Here is a 26,100-nt window from a genome sequence, read left to right as displayed (position 1 = left end):
AAGGCTCGGGGCTGACTCCAGAAGCAGAGTGCCACCTACTGAGTCCCACCCGGAATCTCCATCCCCTGCTGGTGAGGACCAAGTGCTCCTAAATCCCTTCGGAGCTGCTGGAAACCTTCTCTCCGGGGTGGCATCTGCCTTTCCTGGCTCTGGAATGCAGCTGGATCAGGTGGCCTGGCAGGAAAGAGGGCTCTGGGGCTGGAAACAGAAATCACCTTTGGAAAGAGCTTTAGGGTGTGGTTATTAATTGTTGTGGTGTTGTTGGTTTTAGGACGAGGTGAGAGATGAGAATTGATTCTAAGTTCTCAGAAAGTTGATATATTATATTATATTATATTATATTATATTATATTATATTATATCACATCATATCATATCATATCATATCATATCATATCATATTGACATACTAAACTATACTAAAGAAAGAGAAAGGATTCATTAGAAGGCTAGACAAGAATGGTAATAAAAAAACTGTGACTGTGAGTCCCAGCATAGCTGGACTGGGATTGGTCATTAATTAAAAACAATTCATGTGCTGGGTAAACAATTCTCCAAATCACATTCCAGAGGAGCAAAACATGGAGAAGCTGAAGCTTCCCAGCTTTCCAGGAGAAGAGATCCTGGCAAAGGGATTTTTCAGGAAATATGTCAGTGACATTAGGGGAGGTCAGGGGGCCTGGAGCCACAGTGGCAGCAAAGTTGACTCCAGGAACAGCCATTCACAGAGACAGCTGAACAGAGAGAGCAAGAGAAAAGCACAAGGAGATCCCTGCCTGACTCTGGAAGCATCACTTCTGCCAGATAGGAGCAGGCTGCTTCTGCTGGAGAGTTACAGACTTTGCTTTGCCCCAGAGATAAAGGGAGGAACAGGGTGATTCACTGCTCCTGAACACACTGAAGGACATTTAATCAGCTCTGAGTCCAGCACTTCCCTTGTGGGAGGAATTAATTTATTTATAGAGAGTTTACTCAAAGACCTGTGCACTTGGAAACTTCTTTGCCATGAATCCTCACCAGAAAAAGAGTCAAACGAGTTACAAAAATATTCTGAGTGCTGTGTAATGGGAAAGGACCCAGCTAAAGGCAAAGACAAACAGTTTTAATTCCTTCTGACCGCTCTATGCAAATACTCTGCCATCCTGACTAAAGCCCCTGGGAGCACTGCTAATTAACCATGCATTCTGACAGCACAGGAGAGAGCCTGCTGGGTGCCAGCCTCCTCCAGACTGCCTTGCATGCCTGCTTCTCCTGGATGCCTGCTTCTCCTGGATGCCTGCATCTCCTGGATGTGTGCTTCTCCTGGATGCCTGCATCTCCTGGATGTGTGCTTCTCCTGGATGTGTGTTTCTCCTGGATGTGTGCTTCTCCTGGATGTGTGTTTCTCCTTGATGTGTGCTTCTCCTGGATGTGTGTTTCTCCTGGATGTTTCTCCTGGATGCCTGCATCTCCTGGATCTCTGCTTCTCCTGGATCACTGCTCTTCTCCTGGATGTCTGCATCTCCTGGATCACTGCTTCTCCTGGATGCCTGCATCTCCTGGATGCCTGAATCTCCTGGGTGCCTGCATCTCCTGGATGTGTGTTTCTCCTGGATGCCTACATCTCCTGGATGCCTGCTTCTCCTGGACCTCTGCATCTCCTGGACCTCTGCATCTCCTGCATCTTTGCATCTCCTGGATGCCTCCATCTCCTGGACCTCTGCATCTCCTGGATGCCTGCATCTCCTGCAGCCCCGCTGGCTCCTGGCTGCTCCAGGACTCGGAAGCACCAAACCCAGGGCACTGCCAGGCCTGGAAAAGCTGGCTGGGAAAGGGCAGCACCCACAGCACCTCCCCAGGGGTGCTCCAGCACCTCCCAGGTGCCAGCAGGAGCTGGCAGGGAATGTCCCTTCCCTGGGTCACTGTGGGGCTCAGCTGGCTGCAGGCTCAGAAAGGGGATGGGATGGGATGGGATGGGATGGGATGGGATGGGATGGGATGGGATGGGATGGGACTCCCATGGAGCTCAGTCTCTGCCAGGAGCACAAGGCTTGTGCCAGTGATGGGTGGGAATGGTGACACCAGCAGTGGCTGATGGGGAGGGATCCCAGCACAAACCAGGTGTGGGCCTGGCAGCACTTTGCATCTGGATTCCTTAAAGCTGCTGTGCTGTCCCTGATAGAACTGCCATCGAATTCAGCTAGCAGTTCCACCCCAGGCAAGACATTCTCCAAGGTCTGCACTTAGCCTTTGACTTAGATTATCTTCAATCTGCATAATTGCTCACCTAATCTCCTCTGAGCAGTGCCCAATTCCAAACCATGTTTCTAGTTTAGAACATATGCTCATATTATTACCTTAAAATATAATTACATGGATTTTGGTAAGTGGAAAATTAAGGAAGCTATTGCTTATGTAATACTTGGAGATGGCATTTGCAGTCCAAGCAAGGAAGTATTTTCATTGCTTCTCTATCATTAATTTTTAAATCTAACACTACATTATTAAACAATAATCAACACCCTACATTTTTCAAAGTGATGTCCAAACATTAATTAAATCCCAGCAGATATAATTAGGAAGGTATTATCATCCTATATTAGAGATAGACTATGAGATAACAAAGATTAAAGAAACTCATTCAGAGGTAGAAGCACCACCCAGCAAATGTGGTTGTCTAGACTCAGGAGAGGTTTCCAGCCATGTTATAATCTATAATTTGATCAGTAGCAGCAAAGGGGAAATTTCTTCTCTTTTCTACTGTAAAAGTATAAATATACACATTACTTAGAGGTATTTTTATTCCAGCAGTAATAGCTGACAATTTGCAAACACCACGTTTGAGGCACTGATGGATTTAAGCAATTATCAGTGGGTACATTGTGAGTGCTGCCCTTTCTTTAACTCACAAACACAGGGCACTCTGTCAGCCTGAGCTGCTGCCTCTGCTCTGCACCCTCTGCTGCCAGGCTGCTGCAGGGGTGGGGAGCTGCTGGCATCTGGGGGCCCTGGGAGCAGAGGTGGCTCTGTGTGAGCCTCAGCAAAGCCTGCAAGGCCAAGGGCTGGTGCTGGGCAAGCCCTGGGATCAGTCCAGGCTGGGGAGGAAGGGATTGAGAGCAGCCCTGGGCCAAAGGGACCTGGGGGTGCTGGGGGTGAGAGCTGGGAATGACCCAGCCCTGAGTGCCCCCCTGCCCTGGGCTGATCCCCCTCTGCCCCTCAGGTGAGACCCCATCTGCAGAGCTGCCCCAGCCCTGGAGTTCCCAACATCAGGAGGATGTGGAGCTGCTGGAGAGAGCCCAGAGGAGGCCATGGAGATGCTCTGAGGGTGGAGCCCCTCTGCTCTGGAGCCAGGCTGGGAGAGCTGGGGGTGCTCACCTGGACAAGAGAAGGCTCCAGGGAAACCTCAGAGCCCCTGGCAGGGCCTGAAGGGGCTCCAGGAGAGCTGGAGAGGGGCTGGGGACAAGGCACGGAGGGACAGGACATGGGGAATGGCTTCCACTGCCAGAGGGCAGGGATGGATGGGATATTGGGAAGGAATTCTTGGCTGTGAGGGTGGGCAGGCCCTGGCACAGGGTGCCCAGAGCAGCTGTGGCTGCCCTGGATCCCTGGCAGTGCCCAAGGCCAGGTTGGACAGGGCTTGGAGCAGCCTGGGACAGTGGAAGGTGTCCCTGCATGGCAGGGGTGGCACTGGATGACCTTTAAGGTCCCTTCCAACCCAAGCCATTCTATGGATCCACGTGACACCAAATTTTGCAGGAGAATTCTGAAGAACTGAGGGCCAGGAAAGCAGAGCTAATCCCAAAGGCAATCCACCAAGCAGTGGGTTTGCCTGAGCAAGGGAACAGCTCAGAGCTCAGGGTGCTTCATTAAGCATTCCCTCAGGAGAGATGGCAACACCTTCCCCTCGTGTGGGCTCTGTGGGGAGGGAGAACAGCCCCATGTGGGACACTCAGCAGTGCCCAGGGAGATGCCAGAGGAGCCCCCAGAAGCTGCTGCTGACTGTCCTTGACAGAAACTCCAATCACTGAGACACAAACACTTCCCTGGCCTCCATCTCCGTTTGAAAGAGGCTTTATGAATCAGCCAAGACAGACAGTCCTGACCTTCAGCGACTTTGCTGGAACATCTTCCTTGAGTTTGCTGCTTCCCTGCCTCAGAAAACCCCTCACTTTGCATTATCTTTGTGTCAAGTGCACCAGTCACCAACCACACCCACATGAAGTGGTGTTCAAGCATGTGAAAAGCCAGTGGAAGGGATGCTGCCAGCCCTGCTCAGAAGTGTGTGCTCACTCCCAGCCAAGTGGGAAGTGAGGATGAGATTGAAGTGCCATGGCCAGGACAGCAGCACCCTAGCTGTGAGGGGGATCCTCTGAGGGTGAGTGAGCTCACATCCTAAAGCTCAGTTCCAAGGATTCAGCATACCATATTTGCAGAAAGGCTCCTGGAGGCTGGAGTGCTGCTGCCAGCCTTGTATCAGTCCTGGGATAAGGAGGCTCCATCCAATCTGTGAGGTCCTAACCCTGCAAGGGGCTCCACAGCACCTGGATAAGCATTTCCCAGGATTTATCTTCAATTTTCCCAGTCCTGGCTCTGCAGAGAAACTGGAGCACCCAGAGCCAAGGTGCTCCTGCACTTTCATTCCCAGTCACTCTGAACCACACCCATGGCACAAAGTCCCCATGGATTTGGCCCCACAGAGCCACTGCCCACTGTCCCCAGCTCCTGCTGCCTTCCTGCCTTGCAGCTACCAGCTAACAAATTAAAGCCTATCTTAAATCTATACTTAGAAGCCAATCTTCCCAGAAAAGTAAAAATAAACAAGATTTCATTTCTCTCTCAGAACCAGAGATAGCCACAAGAGACTCGGTTTGTTCCGGCTCTAAATTTGGAGCACGGAGGCCAATAGAGCACACATCCCATTTCTGACTAAAGCAGCATTATTAATATTTTCTCACTTGCTTGGACATAGCTATTAATATCTCATGGAGAATTCCCCTGCAACAAGCTGCAGAAGCAGTGAAATTTTTATGGTCCTACTCCTAGGAAAGCTCAACCCCTCTCTGTGTGCAGGCCCAAAGGAGCAGCATTTACACACTGAACCCAGACAATTTATTGTTGTTCTCACAGCACCTCCGAGGTGAGCATGGATATAAATTGTCCTGCAGTGGGAATTCACTGCAGCAGGGGCTGGAGACACCATCTGAGGGTGGAATGGTGCAGATTCATTGGGAGGTTTTCAGGATTCCTGGGGAAGGGAAGCAGGGCAGTGCAGCTACCATCAGCCCCATGTCCAGAGGACTCCTGTCCCCGTGGAAGCTCAGACAATTTTGGGTCACACCATGGCACAAAGCAGGTTTCACTCCATGGCTGGCTCACTGTCAGAACTCAGCACATCCCTCTGGCTGTCCTGGATGGCTCCAGCCCCTGCCAGGGGGCTCAGAGACCTTGACACAGAGCCCAAGACACCTGTGACTTTGATTATGACCCATGGAGCTAATTACCACCTATATATGAAGAATTACAAGTCAAGAGATTTGAAGTAGAATAATAGTTTGTCATTGGGTGAGAAGTAAATTTTTGGGGTTTTAGAATCGGGGCTTGGGGTCCCAAGATGGAGGAATTTGGGTGTGCCCTGTCTTTCTTCTTCTTGGCCTACATGTTCTGGGTGATGGTGGCACTTTTGGATTGGTTTAAGGTAGAAGCTCACTGTCTAACACAGGTGATAGGTATTGGGAAGTTATTGTAAATAATGCACATGTAGTTTTTAGTATAAAAGACAACAATGCCTCTGAGAGTGGTCAGTGTGCCTCTGTCTGACCTGCTGAATGGACCTCAGCAGGCCAGAGAAAGAATTTTATAGATAAGGAACAATAAATAACCTTGAGAATTACAGCTGAGGAATCCTGACTCCTTCTTCAACTGCTGGGCTGGGAAAAGAAACCTTGGGGGTCACTCTGAGCAGCTGAAATCCCAAAAGCTCACCAAACCCCACCAGATGGAAGGAGCCTCCCACCCCACACCCTCCATGGGTAGACAACTCAGCACCATTCTGTTTGCAGCACTGAGCCAAAGCTGCAGGGGCAGCACAGAGCAGAGTTAACCTCTCTCCATGCCCCACCCCACTGCACTCACAAACATTTGTGGATTCCCCTGTCCCTGCCCACCTGCAGCTGCATCCCAGGGGTCTCCAAGGTGTTGGATGTGCATTGATTGCAGAGTTCCCAGAATCAATTATGCATCAGCTGCCACCTCAGGGCCTGGCAATTCTGCATTGTTTGATCTCCTGAAATCTCCTGCTTGTTTGAATATGGAAAAGTTCCTCTTTGTTTGCTGCCCATTGATCCACACATTGACCCTTCTCCTGTGTGCATTTCTCTCTGATGATTTAATAAGGAAAAAGACCAATAAAGTGAGGAAGGGAAGGAAGCCCCTTCAGGGGGACCTATTGCCATGGAAACGTGCCATATGTTGCTGTTGTAGAGAAGGGATGGATCAATAAGGGCTGCAGCCTCCAAGCCATCAGAACATGCTGTGGAATGTGAAGGATTAAAGCCTAAAGACATGCATAAGTTGTGACATGATGAAGTTCAGGCCCTGGCCCATGTCCACCATCCATGAGTCAAAGCCCAGGCAGGGAGGATCTGCACCAGGGAGCTCTGAGCTGTCAGAGAGCAGCAGGGCTGGGGAAGGGCTTGGTTTGTACACAGGGACAGGAAGGAAAATGATTGTCTATAGATGCTGTACATTTCTATCATATCTATCATATCATCACAGAATCAGAGTGGTTTGGATGAAGGGTCCTTACAGCCCACTCAGTGCCACCCCCTGCTATGGGCAGGGACACTTTCCACCATGCCAGGGTCCTCCAAGCTGGCCTTGGGTATTGCCAGGATGCAGGGGCAGCCACAGCTGCTCTGGGCACCCTGTGCCAGGGCCTGCCCACCCTCACAGGGAGGAATTCCCTCCCAATATCACAACTGACCCTGTCCTGTCCCTCCATCCCTTGTCCAAAGTCTCTCTCCACCTCTCTTGTCAGCTCCTTCAGGCCCTGCAAGGCCACAGTGAGGTCACCCAAAGCTCCTCCTCTCCAGGTGGACAATCCCAGCTCTCCCAGCAGAGCTACTCCATCTCTCTGATGCCTCCTCTGGGCTCCTCCTGAGCTGGCCCCAGGGCTGGGGCAGCTCTGCAGGTGGGGTCTCACCTGAGAGGGGCAGAGGGGCACAATCCCAGGGCTCAGCCCAGGGCAAGGGGCTCTGGGATGTCTCAGCTCAGAGCTGCTCCAAGAGTGGCACAGGACACACGTCACCAATACCAGGGACCTTCCACACTCATCTCTTTGGGAAGTCACAGGGATGACAGCCTGGCTTCTAAACTGTTTTGTGTTGACATGTCGGTCTTGACATAATTTGGGTTTATGTGAGCTGAGGATGTCACTCTCACCACTAGGAAGCCAAATTTACTAAAATTAAACACCAAAATAAGGCAGAGAAATGCCATGAGTCACACAACTAGGTAAGAATCACAGTTTGGGGAGTGGGGGGTGTGGAGGGGACACTGCAGTGCTTTCTGCCTTGCACTGACATATTTATGCCCTCACGCTCTGCAGTTGTCCCCAAGGAAGTGACAAACCCTGCTAAGTCATCTGCCAGCTGAGAACAAGACTTGCCACCACCCGAGATGCTGAAACTGCTCCTCCTGGGCATTGCTGGGACTCACAGGGCCCCCACAGGAAACTGGGGTGCCTTAATGCCTTCCCACTGCAGGGATGGATGGGATACTGGGAAGGAATTGTCCCCTGGCAGGGTGGGCAGGCCCTGGCACAGCTGTGGCTGTCCCTGCATCCCTGGCAGTGCCCAAGCCAGGCTGGACAGGGCTTGAAGCAGCCTGGGACAGTGGAAGGTGTCCCTGCCATGGCAGGGGTGGAATGGGATGAGCTTTAAGGCCCTTTCCAAGCCAAACCATTCTGGGATTCTGTGATCATTCCAACACCCAGGCTCTCCTCAAGACTCCAGAGTCCAAGTTTAGGATACCTGCCATAACCTCTGAAGCACTGCAGCAGCAGGGAACTCACCCAGGTACCACATCTCTGTGTGTGCCCATCTGAGCCCTGGGCCAGCCACATTTCCCACAAGGAAAGCCCAGAAAGCACCAGGAGAGCTCCCAGTGCCTGAGGATGGATCAAAGCTGAAGCTGCTGTTGAGCTGCATGATTTACTCAGCTCTGCTCCCAGGCACATGTGCTCCCTCAGCCTCTCTCCAACTTGCACAGCTCCCAGGATTTATGTCTGAGACAGGCAACAGCATCTGCCAGAGCTCAGTCCGTGCACACATCCCTGCTGGGTGAGCTCTGGCCATGCCAGATGGGGCAGGGACACAACTCAGACCTCTGTCCTGGCTCATGGCAGCACAGGAATGCTCAAAGCTGCCAGAAAAGGTGACAGAAAGCAGTTTGGGGTTTCCAGTGGTCTGCTGGAATGATCATATTCAAAGCTGCCTCCCTGTAAAGGCTCCAAACTTCCTAAAGTACATGTTCAGTGGGGACAGGAAAGCCAGAGTGACAGGAGGTGCTGGCTGCTGTCACCCCTGGCAAGGACAGCTCCCCTCAGCCCTGAGGGTTACACAGCACAGCTGAAGCACCCCTGCAGGAGAGGGGTCACTCCTCGGCAAATCCCTTCTTTCCCAGTGTGGCTTTGGGGTTAAACACACTCTGGCCAACAGGGATGGCCGGGTTTTAATGGGCATTTTCTGCACCCGATGAATATGGCTGAAGTCCTGGAGGCAGTGCAAAAGGTGCAATGTTTGAGGAGCATGGATTGGAGTGGATGGATGGATGGATGGATGGATGGATGGAGCACATACTAGGCTGTGTTTCAGACCTTCAGCTCCACATCATCCACATCACTTTCTGGGAATCCTCCCTGGTTCAGGATTTCCCACCCTTTAGCCCTGGTGGGAAATGTCCCTGCTGGCACCACTGTTCTGACAAGGTTCACACCCAGTGGTGCCAGAGCCTCTTGCCATGGGGAAGGAGTGAGGTGGAAGGAGTGAGGCACCTGAAAAAGTAACAAGGCACTGCCTGTGTGTACTTCAGCTTCCAGAGCACAAAATGCTTCTCCTGCCCAGCTCTCCTGCTGCTCACATCAGACTCTTGTTTGTAATGAGTTATTCAGGCTGCAATGGAGCACAATGAATCCTCAAAAAGACTAATGCTGCTGGGATCTTGGGGCTATTCAGGTAGCCCAGACCCCAGACAAGAGATGAATCACCTTCTAAAAATGCAGCAGTTAAGAAAAAAATAAAAAAGTCCAATTGCTTCTGATTATTTTCAGTCTCAGAAGAAACATACTGTACTGAGGCTGTGCTTACCTAAGGCATCCACGTGAATCCACTATCCCTCCCCCTGGAATGGCTGCTGAATTAATTACTGCCTTACTGAGGCACTGAGGAGCTCCCCAGGGACTGGCTCCCTTTTGACCTCAAAGCTTTTTAGGGCAGGTGCCTGAGTGTCCCCACCAGCTGGCAAACTGAGGCACAGAGGGGTGGAGATTGCAGGGGCCTCACTCCCATAGAAGGGAGAGGAGAGGGCAGGAGTTCTGCATCCAATGCAGAGTGTGAAGGGCACTCAGCTCTGAGCTTCACATCCCCCAGAGCCCCTTCAGGTCCTGAGGAACTGGGACTGTCCCTCCTGATGCTGCTGGGCTGGGCTGAGTGCAATGAGGGAACCCAGCAGGAACTGAGGGGCAGGAGCAGGGCTGGGTGCACACCCTGGGACAGCAGAATGAAAAACTCAGGCAGAGGATGTGTGAAATGCATCCTCCCCAAAAAGGACATCACACACCTGCCACAGAGGATGCTCTGAATCACAAAATAAAGAATTCAGTGGCCACATTCAGGATATTGAAGGCATTTCCCCTCCTGTCAGACTGGCAGGAGGAAATTGGGCATTTCCCTGCCTGTGGCATGGAATGTGCACACACACACACTCCTGGGAAGGAGCATGGGGTGTGTGTGGGGATCAGGCACTTCCACCCAGCACGTCCCTGTCCCCTGCCAACACCTGGGGTGCTGCTGCACCTCTCCTGCTCTTCCCAGGACACTGCAAACTTTCTGACTTGTGGTGTGCTGGGGATCCCCAGGGGTTTCTCCTCTATCAAAACTGGCAGGGTCTGTGACACACAGAGCCCTCTCCAGCCATGTGCTCCCATCAAGAGACCTTCCAGAGCAGGCTGGAGCTGCAGCCTCTTCTCTCACCAGGATATGGGGGCTCTGTAAACTTGCTGTGACCCTGCTGCTCCTGCAACACAGAGTGCCAGGGACAGGCAGACAAACAGTGATGGGCACCATGAAAAATGCTCAGATAAATCTTTTCCACTATGGGCTGGACTTGCCCTGCTCTACTGGAACAAAGCCATTGAGCCCTGCGGAAGCAAGTGCCAACCCTAAATCATTTCTTTGATTAATTGTTCTTGGGAAGGAAGAATTCATTAAGTATTCTGCTCAGCAATTAGAAATAAATATATTTTTAGAATGAACAACCTGCCAGAAACAAGATGTTTCAGAAATATATTCAGCTTGATGCATTTTCCATCAATACAGGAGGAGGAGGCTCCATCCTGCCAGAGGGACAGGCTGGGAAAGGGACACTGCAGGGACAGGCAGGACAGCTCCTTGTGATGTCTGCACCACTCAGGTTCAGCCTGCATGAGAGGAAATAAAGGAGTTTTTTCTCTCTATTCCTATTCCAGCCATAAGGTGGGAACAGATCTCCCTGCTATTTCACAGGAATGTGACAAAGCTATTCCTACACACAGCTGGGGCAGAGCAGATATGAGAGACATGAACACCCAATAAATAACAACACCCACCTTGTACTTCCACTTTGGCATCAGGCTCAGACAAGCTACAAGGGCAATGTGAAATAACAACCTCTGTAAGGAGTTTGGGACACAAAATTGCCACAGCCCTTAGATGTGAGACATGCTGACACAGTGAATGGTTACCACAGGGACAGCAGGACAGGAGCTACTCCAAGGCAGTGACAGCCAAACCCTTCCCTGGCCACTGAAGGTCCCACTAAATGTGGTGGAAGGGTTTATTTTCAATTTTAAATCCATACTTCAAGGCAGGAGCTCAGCACAGGCTCTGTTCATGCCTGAGCCCAGAGAACCACATGGAAACGTGAGATGGGCACTTTGCCCTCCCCACCAGCCCAGGAAAATCTACTTGTGGTCCTGAGTGCAGAAAAGGGAACCCTAAAAGAACCTAAACATGCCCTGGGATCTGAGAGTCACAGGCACAAAAGACTATTGCAGGCTTTTAAGTTTTGTGCCTTAAAAGAAAAGACAAGTTTATCCTTTGGTTGTGGTGCCTAGAGGCAAGTCTGTTCCCTGGCCTGTTCTGGGAATGGAGGATGGCAGCAGTGTCTCAATGAATTCCAGCTTTCCCAACAAGAACACACTCTCAGAGGGCCCTCTTCCCTAAAACACAAAACATCCTTCTAGTTTTTCCTTCTGCACACACAGGACCCAATTTCCAGGCCACTGCAGCAGCTCAGCCTTTGATTTCAGCAGGGATGTGCTGGGGCATCACATCAATTGCCTAGGAACTCGTGCACTTCCACCATGATTACATGATTTCTGTGGTTTTCTTCCTTTTATTAATCCAGTCCTGCTTAAGCTCAGAGTAAGGCAAGAGTCAGGGATTTGCTCTTGTTCTTTCATGGCAGCAGAAATGTCTGTGCTGTGCCTTAGCCCAGCTGGGAGCCCTGGCTCTGGGAGGCCCAAGGGAGGCTGAGGAAGAGGAGGAGGAAGGTGGGTCAGTGGTGAGTGAGGGTACCTGGGAAAGCTCTCAAGTCACTGCAGTGGGGAACAGCAGAGGGTCTGGGACTGGAGGCCAGGGAAAGCAGGAGCAGATCAGCTCTGCTCTCAAGTGCATCCAAGCCCACGTTAGCTCATTAGATATTCAGACAGTAAATTAGGGATCTCCTTCAGGAAAGGCATCCTTGAATCAGAAATTGCTGTTTTGTGGGCAAAGAGCAGAAAATTCAGGGCTCTGAACCACTTCCACTGTAGCAAGAGAGCCCCAGACTGGCTGAATCCTGCCTTGAAGAGCCACTGCTCAAGCACCAAGCTGGGAGTGGGATCTGGGACCAGTGACAGCAGTGCAGCACCAGCAGGTCCCTGGGTGGAATTTGGGGTTCCTGTAGGGACACACGGCCTGAGGTGCCTCCAAAGGGGAAACTCATCCCCAGGGCCACTGCCAGCTGGGAATTTGGCTAATAATGACCCTCATTTCACAGGAATGGTGATCAACCCTCCTGCATCCACAAAAATGTGTGCAGGGATGATCTCACCCAGCCCTGCAGCCAGGCTGAGCTGAGGGGAATGCAGCAGAACCACTGCAGCTCCAGGGCAGGGGCTGAGCAAAGCTGGAGTATCTGAACTGCACTGCCCTTACTCACAGAGTCACCTGCCTGCCTGCAAAGGTCACCAGCTGCTCTGCCAAAGCCTTGGGCTTTTATCAGCTGGGCAGTTTATATTACTACAAAACTCCTTTATTGGAATATCCTCCCTTCCTCTCCCTGAGCCAGCCAGGGCCACACTGTGCCTAGGAAAAGCAAGTTTTCCAAGAGCTTGTGAAGAATTCTCTGCCCTCCTCTGTGCCACGCTCCTTTCTGAACCACACCAGAGGAATAACCAACCCTGTTCCTTTTCCCTAACTGGGCTGCAGATCTCAGGATCCCAGTTTGGGGCAGGCACAAGTTTCCACTGACCTGTCCTAACTTCAAAGAGGTGAAGAAAAAATCTTGGGCATGGGGGTGTGGAGAGAAAGCAAGGCTGGAAGCTCTGGGCCAGGCTGAGGAAATGGGAGGGCCCAACTCCTGGCAGCTTGCTGAGCTCTTTGACAGCCTGTCTCTGCACCTCTTATCTGGGAGAGTGGGCAGAAATGCTGCCACTCCTGAGAGAGAGAGTGATGAGCACTGGAAGTGCTTGGGAACAGCTCAGCCCTGTGAGAGCAGCACCCCAGAACAGCTGCCAAGCCCACAGGGGTTTCATCCCTGACTTCACCCAGCAGTGTCCCCACAGCCACACTCATGGATGGCATTGTCTCCCATTCCAATGGACACACCAGCACCTCTGGCATTTCCTCTTCTCCTGCAAAGAGGCTTGTGCTGATGGGGGCACTGAGCTTTGGAGAAACAACACTGCTTTTTGTCCTGCTTTTACATCCCAGCTATGGGAAACACAGGCTGGAAATGCTCCTGAGGGGGTTTAATGTGGGAGGAAGAGCAAAAGAGAGGTGGTGATGGTCTGAAGTGGGAATGCCCATGCTGTGGTAGCAGGCAGAGGGATCTCTGTGCAGGTGTCTGAGGGCTCAGCTCTCCTCACACTGCTCCCAGCCCCAGCATTGCCAAGGCACTTTATTATCAGCTGCACCCCCGATGTTACGCATTCATTTCCCCAGCAGACTCATTCACACACACACAACACACCCACCCACATGCAGCAATGGCTAGACAGACACAAAGCATGCACAGCCAATTATTTGGGGTGGGAACAGCTTGCATGAGCTCATGATGAAGCTTAGCCTTAATTCTGCTGAGCTGGAGAGGCTGGAGCTGTGCTCTGCTCTCCTGACTGACTGCGGAGCGCAGAGCAGGGCAGATGATGTCAAGGCAAATCTTTTTTTGTCTGCAGTGCAGATTTGGCTGTGTGAATTTACTTGCAAATGAGGCTTTCAGATCCCCTGTTGGAAAGCAGGAGTCCTAGGCCATAGCACAGCTGCCAGTGTTAGCCCAAACTGCGGCTCACGCTGCAGAAGGGGCTGCCTGGCTTTGCAAGGCTTGGGCCCAAGTTCCAGCAGGATGTGCAGGCAGGAAGAAGCCAGTGGGGCTGGCAGAGGGATGAGGGAGCAGTGCTGTGCTGCAGAGGAGACCATCACAGTGGCAATACAGGAGGGGAGACCCCAATAGTGCAGCTTTCCCTGTGGTTGCACAAACTGAACCCCAAAAGCTGTCCAGAAGCACTCAGGGTTTAGCAGAAGCCACGGACACAGCTGGAATCTGACTGAAGCACATCTGTGAGCCAGGTTTCTGTCTCATTCCCAGGCACAGCACACACAGAGAACTGCCCTGACCCAGGCTGGCCTGGAGCACACTGGTGTTTGCAATAAAAGCCAAGGGTCACAGCACATCACCTCAAGATTCAATGAGGGAAATGGATTTATAGAAAATTCTCAAAGCTCGACAGAAGCTCACATAGTGTGCATCTATATGCAAACTTTGAAATAAGAAATGCTGACTTAGAAATGCCATAGAATAGCATTGTTGAGAGAGAAATAGAACTACGGTTCTCTTCTGGTTCAATCCACCAGCCACCCAGCCTAAGGGATGTTTGCTAGCGCTCCTACACCACAGCAGGACAGACACCTCACAGCTCCTGTGCCACACCAGGTACTTGGGAGTGTTTCTGAAGTCAAGAGTCACATATTCCCAAAGCAAAGGGAAGCACACTTGCAGTGTACATGACTGGTGAGGGAAAGATGGAACATTTTCTTCTTAGAGCATCTCCAAACCCCATGCAGGGGCTGCACAATTCTCATTTATGGACATAAAAGATAAAATCCATCTTGCCTGTCTCTCCATGCAGGCTTTTTTCCCATCTTTTTCCAGCCTAGCTCTAAACCTGCCAGACAATGGAGCACCATACATGGAACTGGAGAGTACTGGTAATCTCTCCCCTTATCAAGACACAGGATGTGATGATTCAGAAATCCCCTATTGGTACACAGCTCCACTGCTTTTTGGGGTCCTGATAAAAGATGGACAATAGGTGAGACCAAATCTACAGCACTACACAGAAAAGGAGAATCCCAAAGAAATCCTCATGAAACTGCCTGGTAGAGACAAGCCCACCCTTGCTGGTATCTGCTCTGGCATCTGCTGTTACATTAAAATATTACAGAGTCCCCCAACATCTTCCATGGCCCCTGGCAGCACCATCAGCCCTTTTCTCACAGCTGGAGAAATCAAAGCATGGACAATTCAGTTCAGGATGGCTCACAGGTCCAACCTGTATGCCTGACATCCCTTCCAGCTTGTCCTTCTGTCTGCCAGGCACTGCTTGTCATTCCAGGAGCATGCACAGCTAAATGAGCACGATACGAGTGCTTTGTATGGGCATCAAGGAGAATAGACCATCATCTGCAGTCTAGACTGGTCCCTCCTCCTGCCCTCCCCACCATTCACAGGGAAATAGGGATGGAAAAATATATTCCTCTTGTTATTAATAGAAGTGTAACTTGTGCATGCATTAGGACTTTGAAGTGAAGGGGGAAAGGTGAAGTATTAAGAATTTGTGCTTAATGAAAGTGGGTTTGCTATTGTTAAAAAAGCTGCATGGAGCAAGGCATCATTATCTTTTCTCTTATCTCCTGGGTGCTGGGAGAGCTGGCCCAGGACATGGCAGGAATGAAACTGGCACTCAGGGTGTCCCTGAGCTGGCTCTGCACCTGGGCACAACGGGGCACAGGGAGGGGCTCCCCTGCCCCCACAACTGCCCTGCTCAGAGGTGTCAGCAGAGCTGAGTGAGCCCCTTGCCCTGACACCAGTGGAAGGCCAGGATTTGTGGAGTGGAGCCTCCCAGTCTCTGGAATGCTGCTGTTATCTCCTCCCAAGAGCTGATAACTGCCAGACACTGCTTTCCCACACCCAGCACATCCAAATGGATCTCCCCGGGTTTTCCAGGGTCTTCCATGCCCTCCCCGTGCTCAGGTGGGGTGAGGATCCCACTGTAACAGTGCCCATGCTCTGACCAGGAGCAGAAGTGACTCCCAGCTCACAGTGGGATGAGGGAGCAGTGCCTGTGCTGCAGCCACAGCAGAGGAGTCCATCAGAATGGGAATAAAGGAGGGGAGACCCCAAAAGTGCAACTTTGCCTGTGGAAATCCTGTGGAACCCTCCTGATTGCCAGGCACTCCCAAACACCCCAAAAAACCAGGAGTGCACTCCTGCACAGTCAGCTGGCAACCTGCAGCTCCTCTCCTGCCTCTGAGCTCTGGAACAATGGATGCACACACACAGACAACCTCTCCATCCAAAGAGGCCGCGAGTTAAATCCTTAATTAGCACATTTGGACGAGTCACCACAAATGAGATTAGCACTGTGCAGCGCTGGGGAAGCTGCTGTGCCCCTGGAACGTGCAAGTGGTGGGCCCTCAAGCTGACCTTGGAATTCCCCCTTGGCTGCTCATCTGCTTTGCTCTCACGGCACTGAGTTCCCCTGCTGCCTGCAGCATCTCCTCGGGAGATAAGAGCCTGCTTTTCCTCCAGCCTGCTGCTAACACCAGGCACGCAGCGACCACACTGATACTGCACACAGTGAATAATTCCAGTTGGGAAAGGGACTTCCCAGCTAGCAAAGCATTCAGCATGCAGAAGGGGCAGGAAAAGGTCTCTGTAAGAGCACCTTGCTAGCCCAGGACACATCTCCTCCCTCTGCTGTGTTTCTGGAGTCCTGAGTGCTGTGTCTGCTGACAAACCCGGGCTTGGTGCTGTCAGCACTGCAGAGCTGCACGGAGCCAAGCTGCATCCTGCTGTGCCCTGAGCCCCAGCAAAGCCCAGCCTGCTCCAGGGGGCCTGAGCACTCCTCATGCTCATCCTGGACAGCAGCCTGGACTTTGAACAGGCAGGGATGCCTGGGTAGGAGCCCTTGTCCTGCCCTGCAGGCTCAGGAGTGCCAGGTTTACAGCCAAGGAGGGCTCAGCTCCGTGGGGATGAGCTCTGCAGTGCTGCTGGGGGGAGACGTCACCCAAATGTTCCTTCAGAAAGGAACTTAAATCAACTCTGCTCACCATAATGACTCTGACTCTTGAGGAAATCTCCTCAATCTGCAGACACTCAAAAGGCAGTGATGTCACCAGCTGGGGGCTGGCTGTGGACACTGCACCTGCATGCACAGCCACAGGAAAGCACGTGGGACACTCACCTGGGAAGGAGCAGGACAGCACCTGCATCCTTCCACATGGAAATAATGCTTTGTTATACACCCAGCAAGGGATATGAGATCTGCCAGAGCTGCTGATGTTCTTAATTCCTTCTCCTGGCCTGGAGTTGTGGGAATGCTCTTATCCCTCCTCACAGCCTGGCCTGTGCTCATGGCACAAACACTTTGGGGGCAAATCTCAAGTAGCCACTTCCCTGCAGCCTGACCTTTCCCTCACACTCAGCAGTGGCAATGGGCTTTTTGAAGTTCTCAAAAGGAGCTGGCACCTTGCTTTTTGAGTGACATTCATCTGTAGGTAAATTGATTTAATAGCTTGTTAGAGTGCCAATTAGAACCAACAATAACTCAATTGACCTATAACTGCCTTGGCACCAACACAGCTTTCAAAAATAAGAGAAAGAAGGAAATCTCTGCTCTGGCAGAGATGAGAGCTCAGATAGTTGGTTTTGAGAGCAAACTGAGGGATTCATGGGCTTGCTAATGAGATGCTCATAACACATCAGAAACAAAGACAAATTTCAATGGTTTCAAGCTAAAATGACACTATGTTATCTCCAGACAAAGATCACTCTTTTATCTGTATAATAAATGGATTTCAGTGCAGCAGCAGCGACTCTAGAGCAGAAAAAACCTCAGTGCCACAGAAAGCACTAGCACAGTTACCTAACCAGAATAACACTGGATTGAAACCCCAAGTTTGCCTCCTTAAAATAGTGCTGCAAAGTCCTACACTGACTCTGTGGGTTTTACCCTCAGAAACCACATTTTTCCTTCAAATAAAATCTGTTTCATTCTCCTGCAGTGGAGATGGTGCTTCCAGACAAATTCATCATGTTAAATGCTTAGGTCTGAGGATTGAGATCTTTCAAGTTTAAAAACCAGAAAATGGGTAAGCATTGGCAGTGTCCAAGGATAAGGAGAAGGATAATGTGGAAGGGTTTTAAATTACTGGGAAAAATGATCCATTCTTAAGTCAGGAAGGGGATGGAGAAAACTGAGATTGTTGGAAGAGTCAGAAAGACAACAGAAACTAAGAATACAGAGGAGGAGAAGGAATTGATTTGGAGAGACCCACCCAGAGAAAAAGCTGAAGGGTAAGAATGGAGACTGGAAGTGGATGAGTAAATGCCAACCCAACAGACTGGAACATGGCAAGGGGTGAGGGGGAGAGGTATTACTGCAAACAAGGTGGAAATCAGTGACCAGATGAGAAAGAAGCTGGATATTGGCATCCAGGACTGGCTGGACAAGACACCTGCCACGAGGAGAAAATGGACATGGCACTGGTGGGATGAGAACAACAAACTTCAAGTTTGATGGGGAAGACAACAGGTTGGAGAGAGTGGGGCTGAGGGTGAGAAGGAGAAAACAAGCAGGAGTTAGAACAGGCAGAGTGTGTTTCCTTTGGAGCCTGGAGTAGCCCTGGAATGTGGTGCAGCCTCTTTCCTTTGCTGTAGCTCCCTGCTACAGGCACTGCTTCGTTCAGAGCAGAGGGCAGTGCCTTGAACAGCTCCACACCTGCTAATGAACGCAGAGATATGCCAAAGGGAGAGACTGAGCTGTTTTGAAAACCCTGAGAACTGTACAGAACACTGCATTAACAATCAGACTGCAAAGTCAAAAGCTCAGGGTAGGAACAGCAGCCAGGAGCTTGGCTGTGCTGTTACACTCAGGACATGATCAAAGCAAGGCTTCCCAGAGAACTCCTGCCTCCTCCAGGGTGGGAGGGTGGCCTTGGGGCAGGCAAGGAGGGGATTTGCTGTAGGAGCCCATCTCTTGCCCAGCCTGGTTTACAGATGAAGAGAGGAGGAACTGCAGGTGGGATGTGACGGCCAGGGCAGGTGAGCAGAGCCCCAGAGGCTCCCCCTGTGGCAGAAAGCTCCTGCAGAAGTGTCAGGCAAGGAGCCCAATCCCAAACTGTAGCTGCAATAACTCTGAGATGAGGATGGGAGAGAACACCATGTCATTGTTTACAGCAGTGATTATTTTTTGCTATAACAACAGACAAACCAACAAGTAGTAGAGGCTTGGGAAGAGGGTGGGAGGGATGGGCCCATTTCCCAGTCTGGCTGCTCACAGAGCCAGCCGAAGAAATGGTCCAAAGCAGAATGTGCCCAGTCCTCTGCAGGCACCCACGGCTCCTCACACACTCCTCATCAGCCCTTCTGAGTGCCAGGCACGGCCCATTCACTCCCTGCAGAGCCCCAGGGCACAGCTCTGACCCAGGGATGCTCCTGCTCTGCACAACTGGGCCTCAGTTCCACCACACCCAGCTCAGGCATGGTTTTACCTCAGTCCCCACCAGGCTGTGCCACCTCACTATAACCTGGGATGATATTTCCAATTTCCTTGCTGTCAGGAAGTGAATTGAACATTTATTGTTAGCATAGTCAATATTTTGTAATGCCATGAGAAAATTAATCTTTTTTTTTTCACATCAGGATCTGAATAAGATATAATAAATAAGATATGTTATCTTACAAGAAGAGATGGAGAAAACATTAAATTGTTTTTCCCAGAGGAGCCATCCCTGAGTGTACTGAGGGAGGAGCTTCTCTGGGAGAGATAATGTCTTCATCTGTTGGCAGAGACTGGTATGAAGGGCCTGGCTTAAGTTTATGCAAAAATCTTAACCATTCTTTGTTAAATTTCAATGCTTGCTTTACTATTTATTTATGTTATTTTATCTCATTTTCTCCATATGAAAAAACATAATATTAGTCCTAACATATTTTACCATGGTGTTCCACTGAGGTGCTGCCTTTACTGAGGCCTTTCTGTTTTCCAGCTCAGGCATATGGACACGTCTCCTACTAAAAGCTGGACTCCTTAATGGACTGTGTGGTGTGGGATTATTTATCCTCTGTCTCCTGACAGTGAGCTGGGGCACAAAGCCTGCCTTGCCTGTGGGCATGGGATGTATGGATGCAGGAGTTTCACTCCCTTAGCTCATGGTCACATGTGGAAGAGGTTTTACAGTGACTTCTGTGAGCCACTGAGAAGTTTGGTAAGAGGATCCATGTTTCCCCCTGAAAGAGTTTCCTACCAAGGTCGTTGACATAGAAACCAAGAAAGAAAGAAGGATAAATAAGAGAAACCTGCAACTGCCTATTCCAATAAGCACTTTGTAACCAATGAGTAAAGTGTAAACTTATGAGTTTTGTAAGAATGTATAAAAAGATACATGCCATAATAAAATAAGGTTTGAAGCCTTCTGAAAATGGAGTGTGTTGCTTTTTACTGTGACTGTCTCAACTATGACAGTCACAGAGCCATGGTTCTTCTGCAGCCTGACTGCAAGTCCACTGAAGACAACAGAGACCAACCCATGTGTTCAGCAGAATCTGGATTATCCTCTGTATGATTGCAGTTGGGATCCCCTCATTCTGCTCCAGCAAAGTGCCCTGGCAGTTGGCTGGGAAGTTCTCTGCAGCAAAGGCAGAGGGATAGGTCTCCATAGTGTGGAGCCCTGCCACCCCAGGGCCACACCATCACCACAAAGAGGAGGAGAAGGGAGCCAAGCTTGGCAGCTGCCCCCTCCAAACCCAGGCTGTTGGCACTGCTGTTGGAGTCCAATGGCAGGCACAGGTCCTGCACCAAAGCCACTGCTCCCTGCCCCCCCCTGAGCCACAACTCCCAAGTGCTGCACATCCTGCTCCGTGCTGGGCACCTGGAGCAAAGGGAAAGTCATGGACTCAGGGTTTGGGCGTGGGCGGGAGTGGAGGGAGGGCAGCACTTTGGGCAGGAGATGGACAAAAGGGAATTACTGCCTCAGAGCAGGGAGCAACCCCCACCCAAGGGGGCTGCCAAAGTCAGTCAGCACTGCTGGACTCTCCACCAATTGTTTACCCTTCTGAAGCACGGGGAGAAGCTTCTTAGTGAGAAAAGTGTGCACAGCCAGAGCAGTGCCCAGAGAGGCACTGGAAATCAGGTCTGCTCAGGAGAGTGGCAAAGGTAAACACATCCCTCCATTTCTGCTCCATCCCACAGGGCTACTGGGTTCAGTTCTTAGTAAATCCCACTGATTCCCCACGAGAAGGGAGGCTGAGGGACACTGCAGCATGAAGGGAAGCAGTGATTTTGTTCTTTCCTCTTATACCTCCCACCTGAGCACCGGCATTTTGCTGCCACAGAAACCTCCCCAGGGTCCCAGCAGCCAGGGAGTGCTGGCAGAGGAAGCAAACCAAAGAAAGGATCTGTTTGCACACAAGTATTCCAAGTAATGGAGAGCAGTGAAAAGAAGAATTCTAAAATCTGTAGTTGGGTCTGCTATCGAGCGGAATGTTTGCCATTGTTTTCAGAGAGACAGCAGCTTCTCTTCACTGTGAGGAAGTTAATAGATTACTGGGCAGTGAATAATGTGCAGTTCTATTTACATCCACTGCTGGGACTATTTTGGGCCCTCAGATAGTGTATCTGTTCTCAGGTCTTTCTAAAAGCAGCATGCTACACTTTTTTTGCAAGCAATTCTGGGCAGCAGCTCCAACCATATGCTTCAGTCAGCTACGAACTAGACAGATCATTGTTTGTTTGGAATTTTTTTATTAAACCAATTGTACTGGATCAATGCTTCCTCTAAGCAATAAAATACAATTCTGGCTACGCAGTGGAAGAGCTTTCAAAGTCACAGATAAATCTTGATCTAGGAAATACGGTGTGGCTCTGCACTGATGTGCAATCAACCACAGATGCAAATGAACTCCAGCTGCCAGCACACACATCTGCACCTCAGAATGGGAGCCAGGATTCTTAATTTTCATTAGAAATTGCTAAGACACCTTTTAAGTGCTTCTAGAACCAGCCCACTGCATTAGTCAGGAGTACTCAGGGGCACTGAGCTTGATTTTTATAAAGGTCATTTGATGTCTTTTCCCCTCACAATGGACTAAAAGCAGAGATCAACAGAGCCTGAATCTATATTAATTTGTTTTACTCTTGGAGGGTCATAGATTTGCCACTGGAATTAGCCCTGTTAGATGCTAAAATGGTAATTTAATGAGACAATGATGAAAGCCTCTGTTCTATTCCAAATCAGGAACTCCTCTGAAAGCAGAAGGAGCAGCGACTCCAATGGAGTCAGGGAACTGCACCAATGTCATTGCACAGCAGTGCCTCGGCCTGGAGTGTTCCATGCAAACTTCCCAGCCCCAGCTGCCCGGAGCCGGCAGTCACGAGGGCTGGAGCCCTGGAGATGCTCACAGAGGGAAGGCAGCTCCTCCAAAGGCACAGAAAGCCAGCTCGGGGTCTGAACCTTTCCTCACTTGAAACTTGACCAGCAAATGCTGCTGCACAGCCTTGGTGCCAGCCAAGGGCAGGATAATGGAGCCTCCAGGATGCCGAGGCTCCGGGATCCGCAGCCGGCAGGAATTGCACTGCGGAATTCCCCGAGCACACAACACCCTCCTTTGGGGCACACATACAGCTCTTGCAAATATTTTGATAAGATCTGCTCTTTGGTGCAATCTGCTGCATTTCAGAGGTCAAAAAATGTTAGCCATATTCATGGGAGCTGTTTCCAAGAGATATGCTTTAGCAGAGGGCAAGAGGGAACACAAAGCCCAAACAGAAGGTGGGAAGGTTCCCACTCTTCCCCTTCACTCAGCCATCGTCCACAGGTCACTTTCCATGGAAGCCCATGCTCTAAGCAGCATTCCTATCCAAACAGATACTGCAGGTGACCTAGAAACAGGGGTGAACAAAGCCTCCCTGGAAATATCCCCCCTGAGCAGGCAGTGGTGCATCCAGCTCCTCCTGGCCTTGGCACACGGCTCCAGACACTCACCCCACTGCCCCGGCCCAGGGGACAGCAGGGACACAGCCCGTGATGCTGGGCTGGGCAGGGCTGGGCTGGGCTGCTACACCAGCTCACAAGGAAACCAGCCCACCTGGAATGTGCCCACAGCACAGACAGCAGCTCCCTGTGCCTTCCCAGCCCCATCAGGACAGGGGCTGTTATTAACACCAGGAGTCACCTGTGTACCCACGGAGCTGTGCCCGCACAAACAGCTCAGGGCCAGCAGCTCTGTGCCATCATCTGGCTGGGGGAGCCTGGGCTTGCCAGCAGACTCCATTCCGTTGGGCAAGGCCCCATAGCCAAGTGCCTGAGGAAGGAACAGTTACCTCATCATCTTACAGAATAAGCACTATTTCTGTAGGAACCTTAAAATCCCAAACTCTTGGGTACATCTCACCTTGGGCAAGGTGGTTACTTCATCTCCTGCTGCTGAAGTTTGCCAGACTGGTTCTGTGCTGAAAACAGGCACAGATATGGAAGGGAATAAACCCACTACAGAGACAGAAGGACATGGAAGCTGAACACTGCTTTTGCCTAACTCCAGATCCAACGCAGAGCCCAAACCCCAAATTTCCTGCGGGTGCGACATGCAGAGCACGCCTTGCTAGAATAACCCAAGAAAACAGAGCAGTTAAGCTCCAGACTCATGGCAAACACTGCAAATATAGCTGAGAGTACCAAACTGGTTTTGTTCTTTTGAAAGCTGCTCATTCTCACATTTCAGTGTTTGGGAGCTGTTACTTGGTCAGTCTCACTGGGAGGCAATTTTCTCCTGGTTCCAGTGTGGGACTGGGTAAGGCTGTGCTTGCAAGGACTCTGCACCATGCTGTAGCTGCTGGAAACCCTCCTAAGCTCAGTCAGCTGTGTGCTTGGGACACTTGAATGCACTGAATTTAAATGACAGTGCAGTCTTCCAACTCACAGAGCCTTCTAATAACATTTGTTAATCCAAGCAAATATCAAGGAATCTGGTCAGTGCCAGTGCTGAATCTGCTAAGCATGTGGGCTGCTTGCTAAATCCCTAATAGGTGGTGTCAGGAGGTTTCTGTCATTCCTGCCTTTGGGAGGCCAAATCCACCCTGAAACTCCTTCCTGCAATTATCTTACTAAGTGTATTTGTGGGAATCATGCATGGTTCCTTGCAGAGTGCACACATTCAATAAAATCATATAGTGTGACAAAGGTATGTTTGAATAATATTCTTCTCCTGTGTGCTTTTAAATGTGAGATGTAAGCCCATTGTAATTAAAGTTGAGGCAATAAACCTCAGGCATTGATTGCACTCAGTAATTAATTATTGATTGCAGTGCTTTACATGCATATTGCAGAGGACAGTTCACCTGTGCAGCAGACAGTACTTTGCTCAGAAATACCCAAACACAGCCCCCTATGCAGGACCATACAGGACTTTACCAAAACTGGCTCTAGGGTTTCCAAGTTCATTTCCTTATTAACCTCCACAGAAATGTTGGTGTGGAGTGAAAACAAGCATTACTTTGGCAAATCAGTGTTAACTATTCCCAATCCAAACTCATTTTGCAAATGAAGATGCACAGATGCAAAAGGGGCTCTCTCTCTGTTTAGAACCTTGTTAATGAACCTGCCATCCCCTGCACATCCCAAATCCTGAAAAGCCATGCTGCAGTAAAACACCTACACAACAGCAACAGTAGCAACATTCCTGCCTAACTCTTGGGAAGGAGCAGGGAGAGGACTTGGAGGTGTGAAAATGGGAAGCATCAATCAGGCAGAGCATCCATGGAGATGCAGGACTAGTTAAGATCAGAGATCTAAAGTTGTGCATCAGGTGGGAACAGTTTTTCCCATTCACAATGAACTTAAAGAGAGCCTTTCCATCATAAAAACCCAAAGACAATTGGTTCAAAAACAATTTAAAATTACTAATAGTGTGGGGACACTAAAATTAAGGTGAAATGTCAAGGAAATCTGCAGCTTGTTTGAGTGGAGCAGATCTTGGCTGTGTCCTCAGCTCCTGTGGCTGGGAAATGACCCAGGAAAGTTCTGTTGGGGTGGGTGCCCTGTGCAGGAGATGCCATGGGAAGGGGCTGCCCAGCAGTTTTGGAGTGGGCTGGGAAAGGGGGGGTTGGAAAGGGGGGATGTACCTGAAGTCGCTGTAGGGATGGATGATCCAGAACCCGGCAGACTTAACTCTTTCCTGCTCCCTCTCCACGGCCTTCTGGCTGCCAAACATCCTCAAGGAGAATTTGTTGACCCCCGGCTGGAGCATGGCCCCGAACTGCCTCTGCATGAAACCGGCCTGGCCGAGCCTCTGCTCCTCATCTGGGGTGATCTGGTCGCACCCTCCACCTCCCTCCACTTTGATGGAGGTCGAGGAGCAGGCCCGGGGGGGCGGCTGCTGGGGCTCCGGGGGGGAGGCGGGCGGTGGGGGCCCAGACAGCCCCTGCTCCAGCTCCCCGCTGCCGGGGGGGCTCTTGTCCTCCCCGGGAGAGGCCGGCTCCCCCTCGCCGCCGATGAGCCGCTTCTCCTCGGCCGCGTCGTGGAGGTGCCTGCTGGTGAGCGAGGACAGGCTCCCTTTGAAGCGGCGGCAGTCCCCGTTGGTGCTGGTCTTGGCGCCCTTGCCGCCGGCCTCCGTCTCCAGCAGGCCGGGGTCTCCCCCTCGGCCGGGGTCCCCCCCGAGGGCCCGGGTGCTCCCAGCAGAGGGCGAAGGCAGTGGCTTGAGCCTGATGCTTTTCCTGCGGGTGTCCTTGTCGCTGTCATCCTCCTCGTCCATGATCGACGCCTTGGGTCCGATCTGCTGGGGCAGGCTGTAGAGCCTCTTGCGCATGGAGGGGGGCAGCTTGTCCATGGCCGCTGCTGCTGCTGCTGCTGCTCGGGGACAGGGAGAGACCCCCCCGCTCTGCCCAGCGAGGGGAACCGGCACTGCCCCCAGGCCCCTGCCCCCGGCTCACGGGGCACGGGGAACCAGGGACTGGCGTGTCATCTCCTTACCGGGCTGTGGCATCCACAGGCTCTGCATCAAAACACAGGCTCTGCATCCAGAAGGGAAGGGAATGAGAGGAAAAAAAAAAACGAAAAAAAAAAGAAAAAAAAAAAGAGGGAAGGCAAAAAGCTCCCTCTTCTCCTCCGTTGCCCCGATTTGGCTACTTGCTGCTTGTCTCCCCTTGGTGAGTGTTACTGCAATCCCTGTCTGCTCAGATGCTGAGCACTGGGCAAGTAGTCTAGAGGAGAGCCACACACTTCTGGCTGGAAGGCGAGGGAGGGCGGCAGCGGCGGCAGCAGCCGCCTTGCCATGTTGGCTTCGAGATGCAAATGTGCCGTGGCTCCCGGCGGGCAGACATCATCC

General features: G+C 51.1%; 1 protein-coding gene across 1 annotated transcript in view; it reads right to left on the bottom strand.

Annotated features, from left to right (window-relative positions):
* HCN4 (hyperpolarization activated cyclic nucleotide gated potassium channel 4) overlaps positions 1-25,838 on the bottom strand; it is a 101,782-nt gene extending 75,944 nt beyond the window's left edge. The window contains exon 1 of the mRNA XM_054272383.1: positions 24,899-25,838. Within this exon, the coding sequence (XP_054128358.1) occupies positions 24,899-25,602 (704 nt within the window). The 5' untranslated portion in view covers positions 25,603-25,838. The remainder of the gene's footprint in view (positions 1-24,898) is intronic.
* Between the last annotated feature and the right edge of the window lie 262 nt (positions 25,839-26,100).

The sequence above is a fragment of the Melozone crissalis genome, unplaced genomic scaffold (genome assembly GCF_028551555.1).
Source record: "Melozone crissalis strain CALT ecotype California unplaced genomic scaffold, PUWL_Pcris_2 ptg000014l_1, whole genome shotgun sequence".
NCBI lineage: Eukaryota > Metazoa > Chordata > Aves > Passeriformes > Passerellidae > Melozone > Melozone crissalis.
The sequence above is the reverse complement of the archived record's forward strand: the minus strand, read 5'-3'. Positions and strand labels throughout refer to the sequence as shown.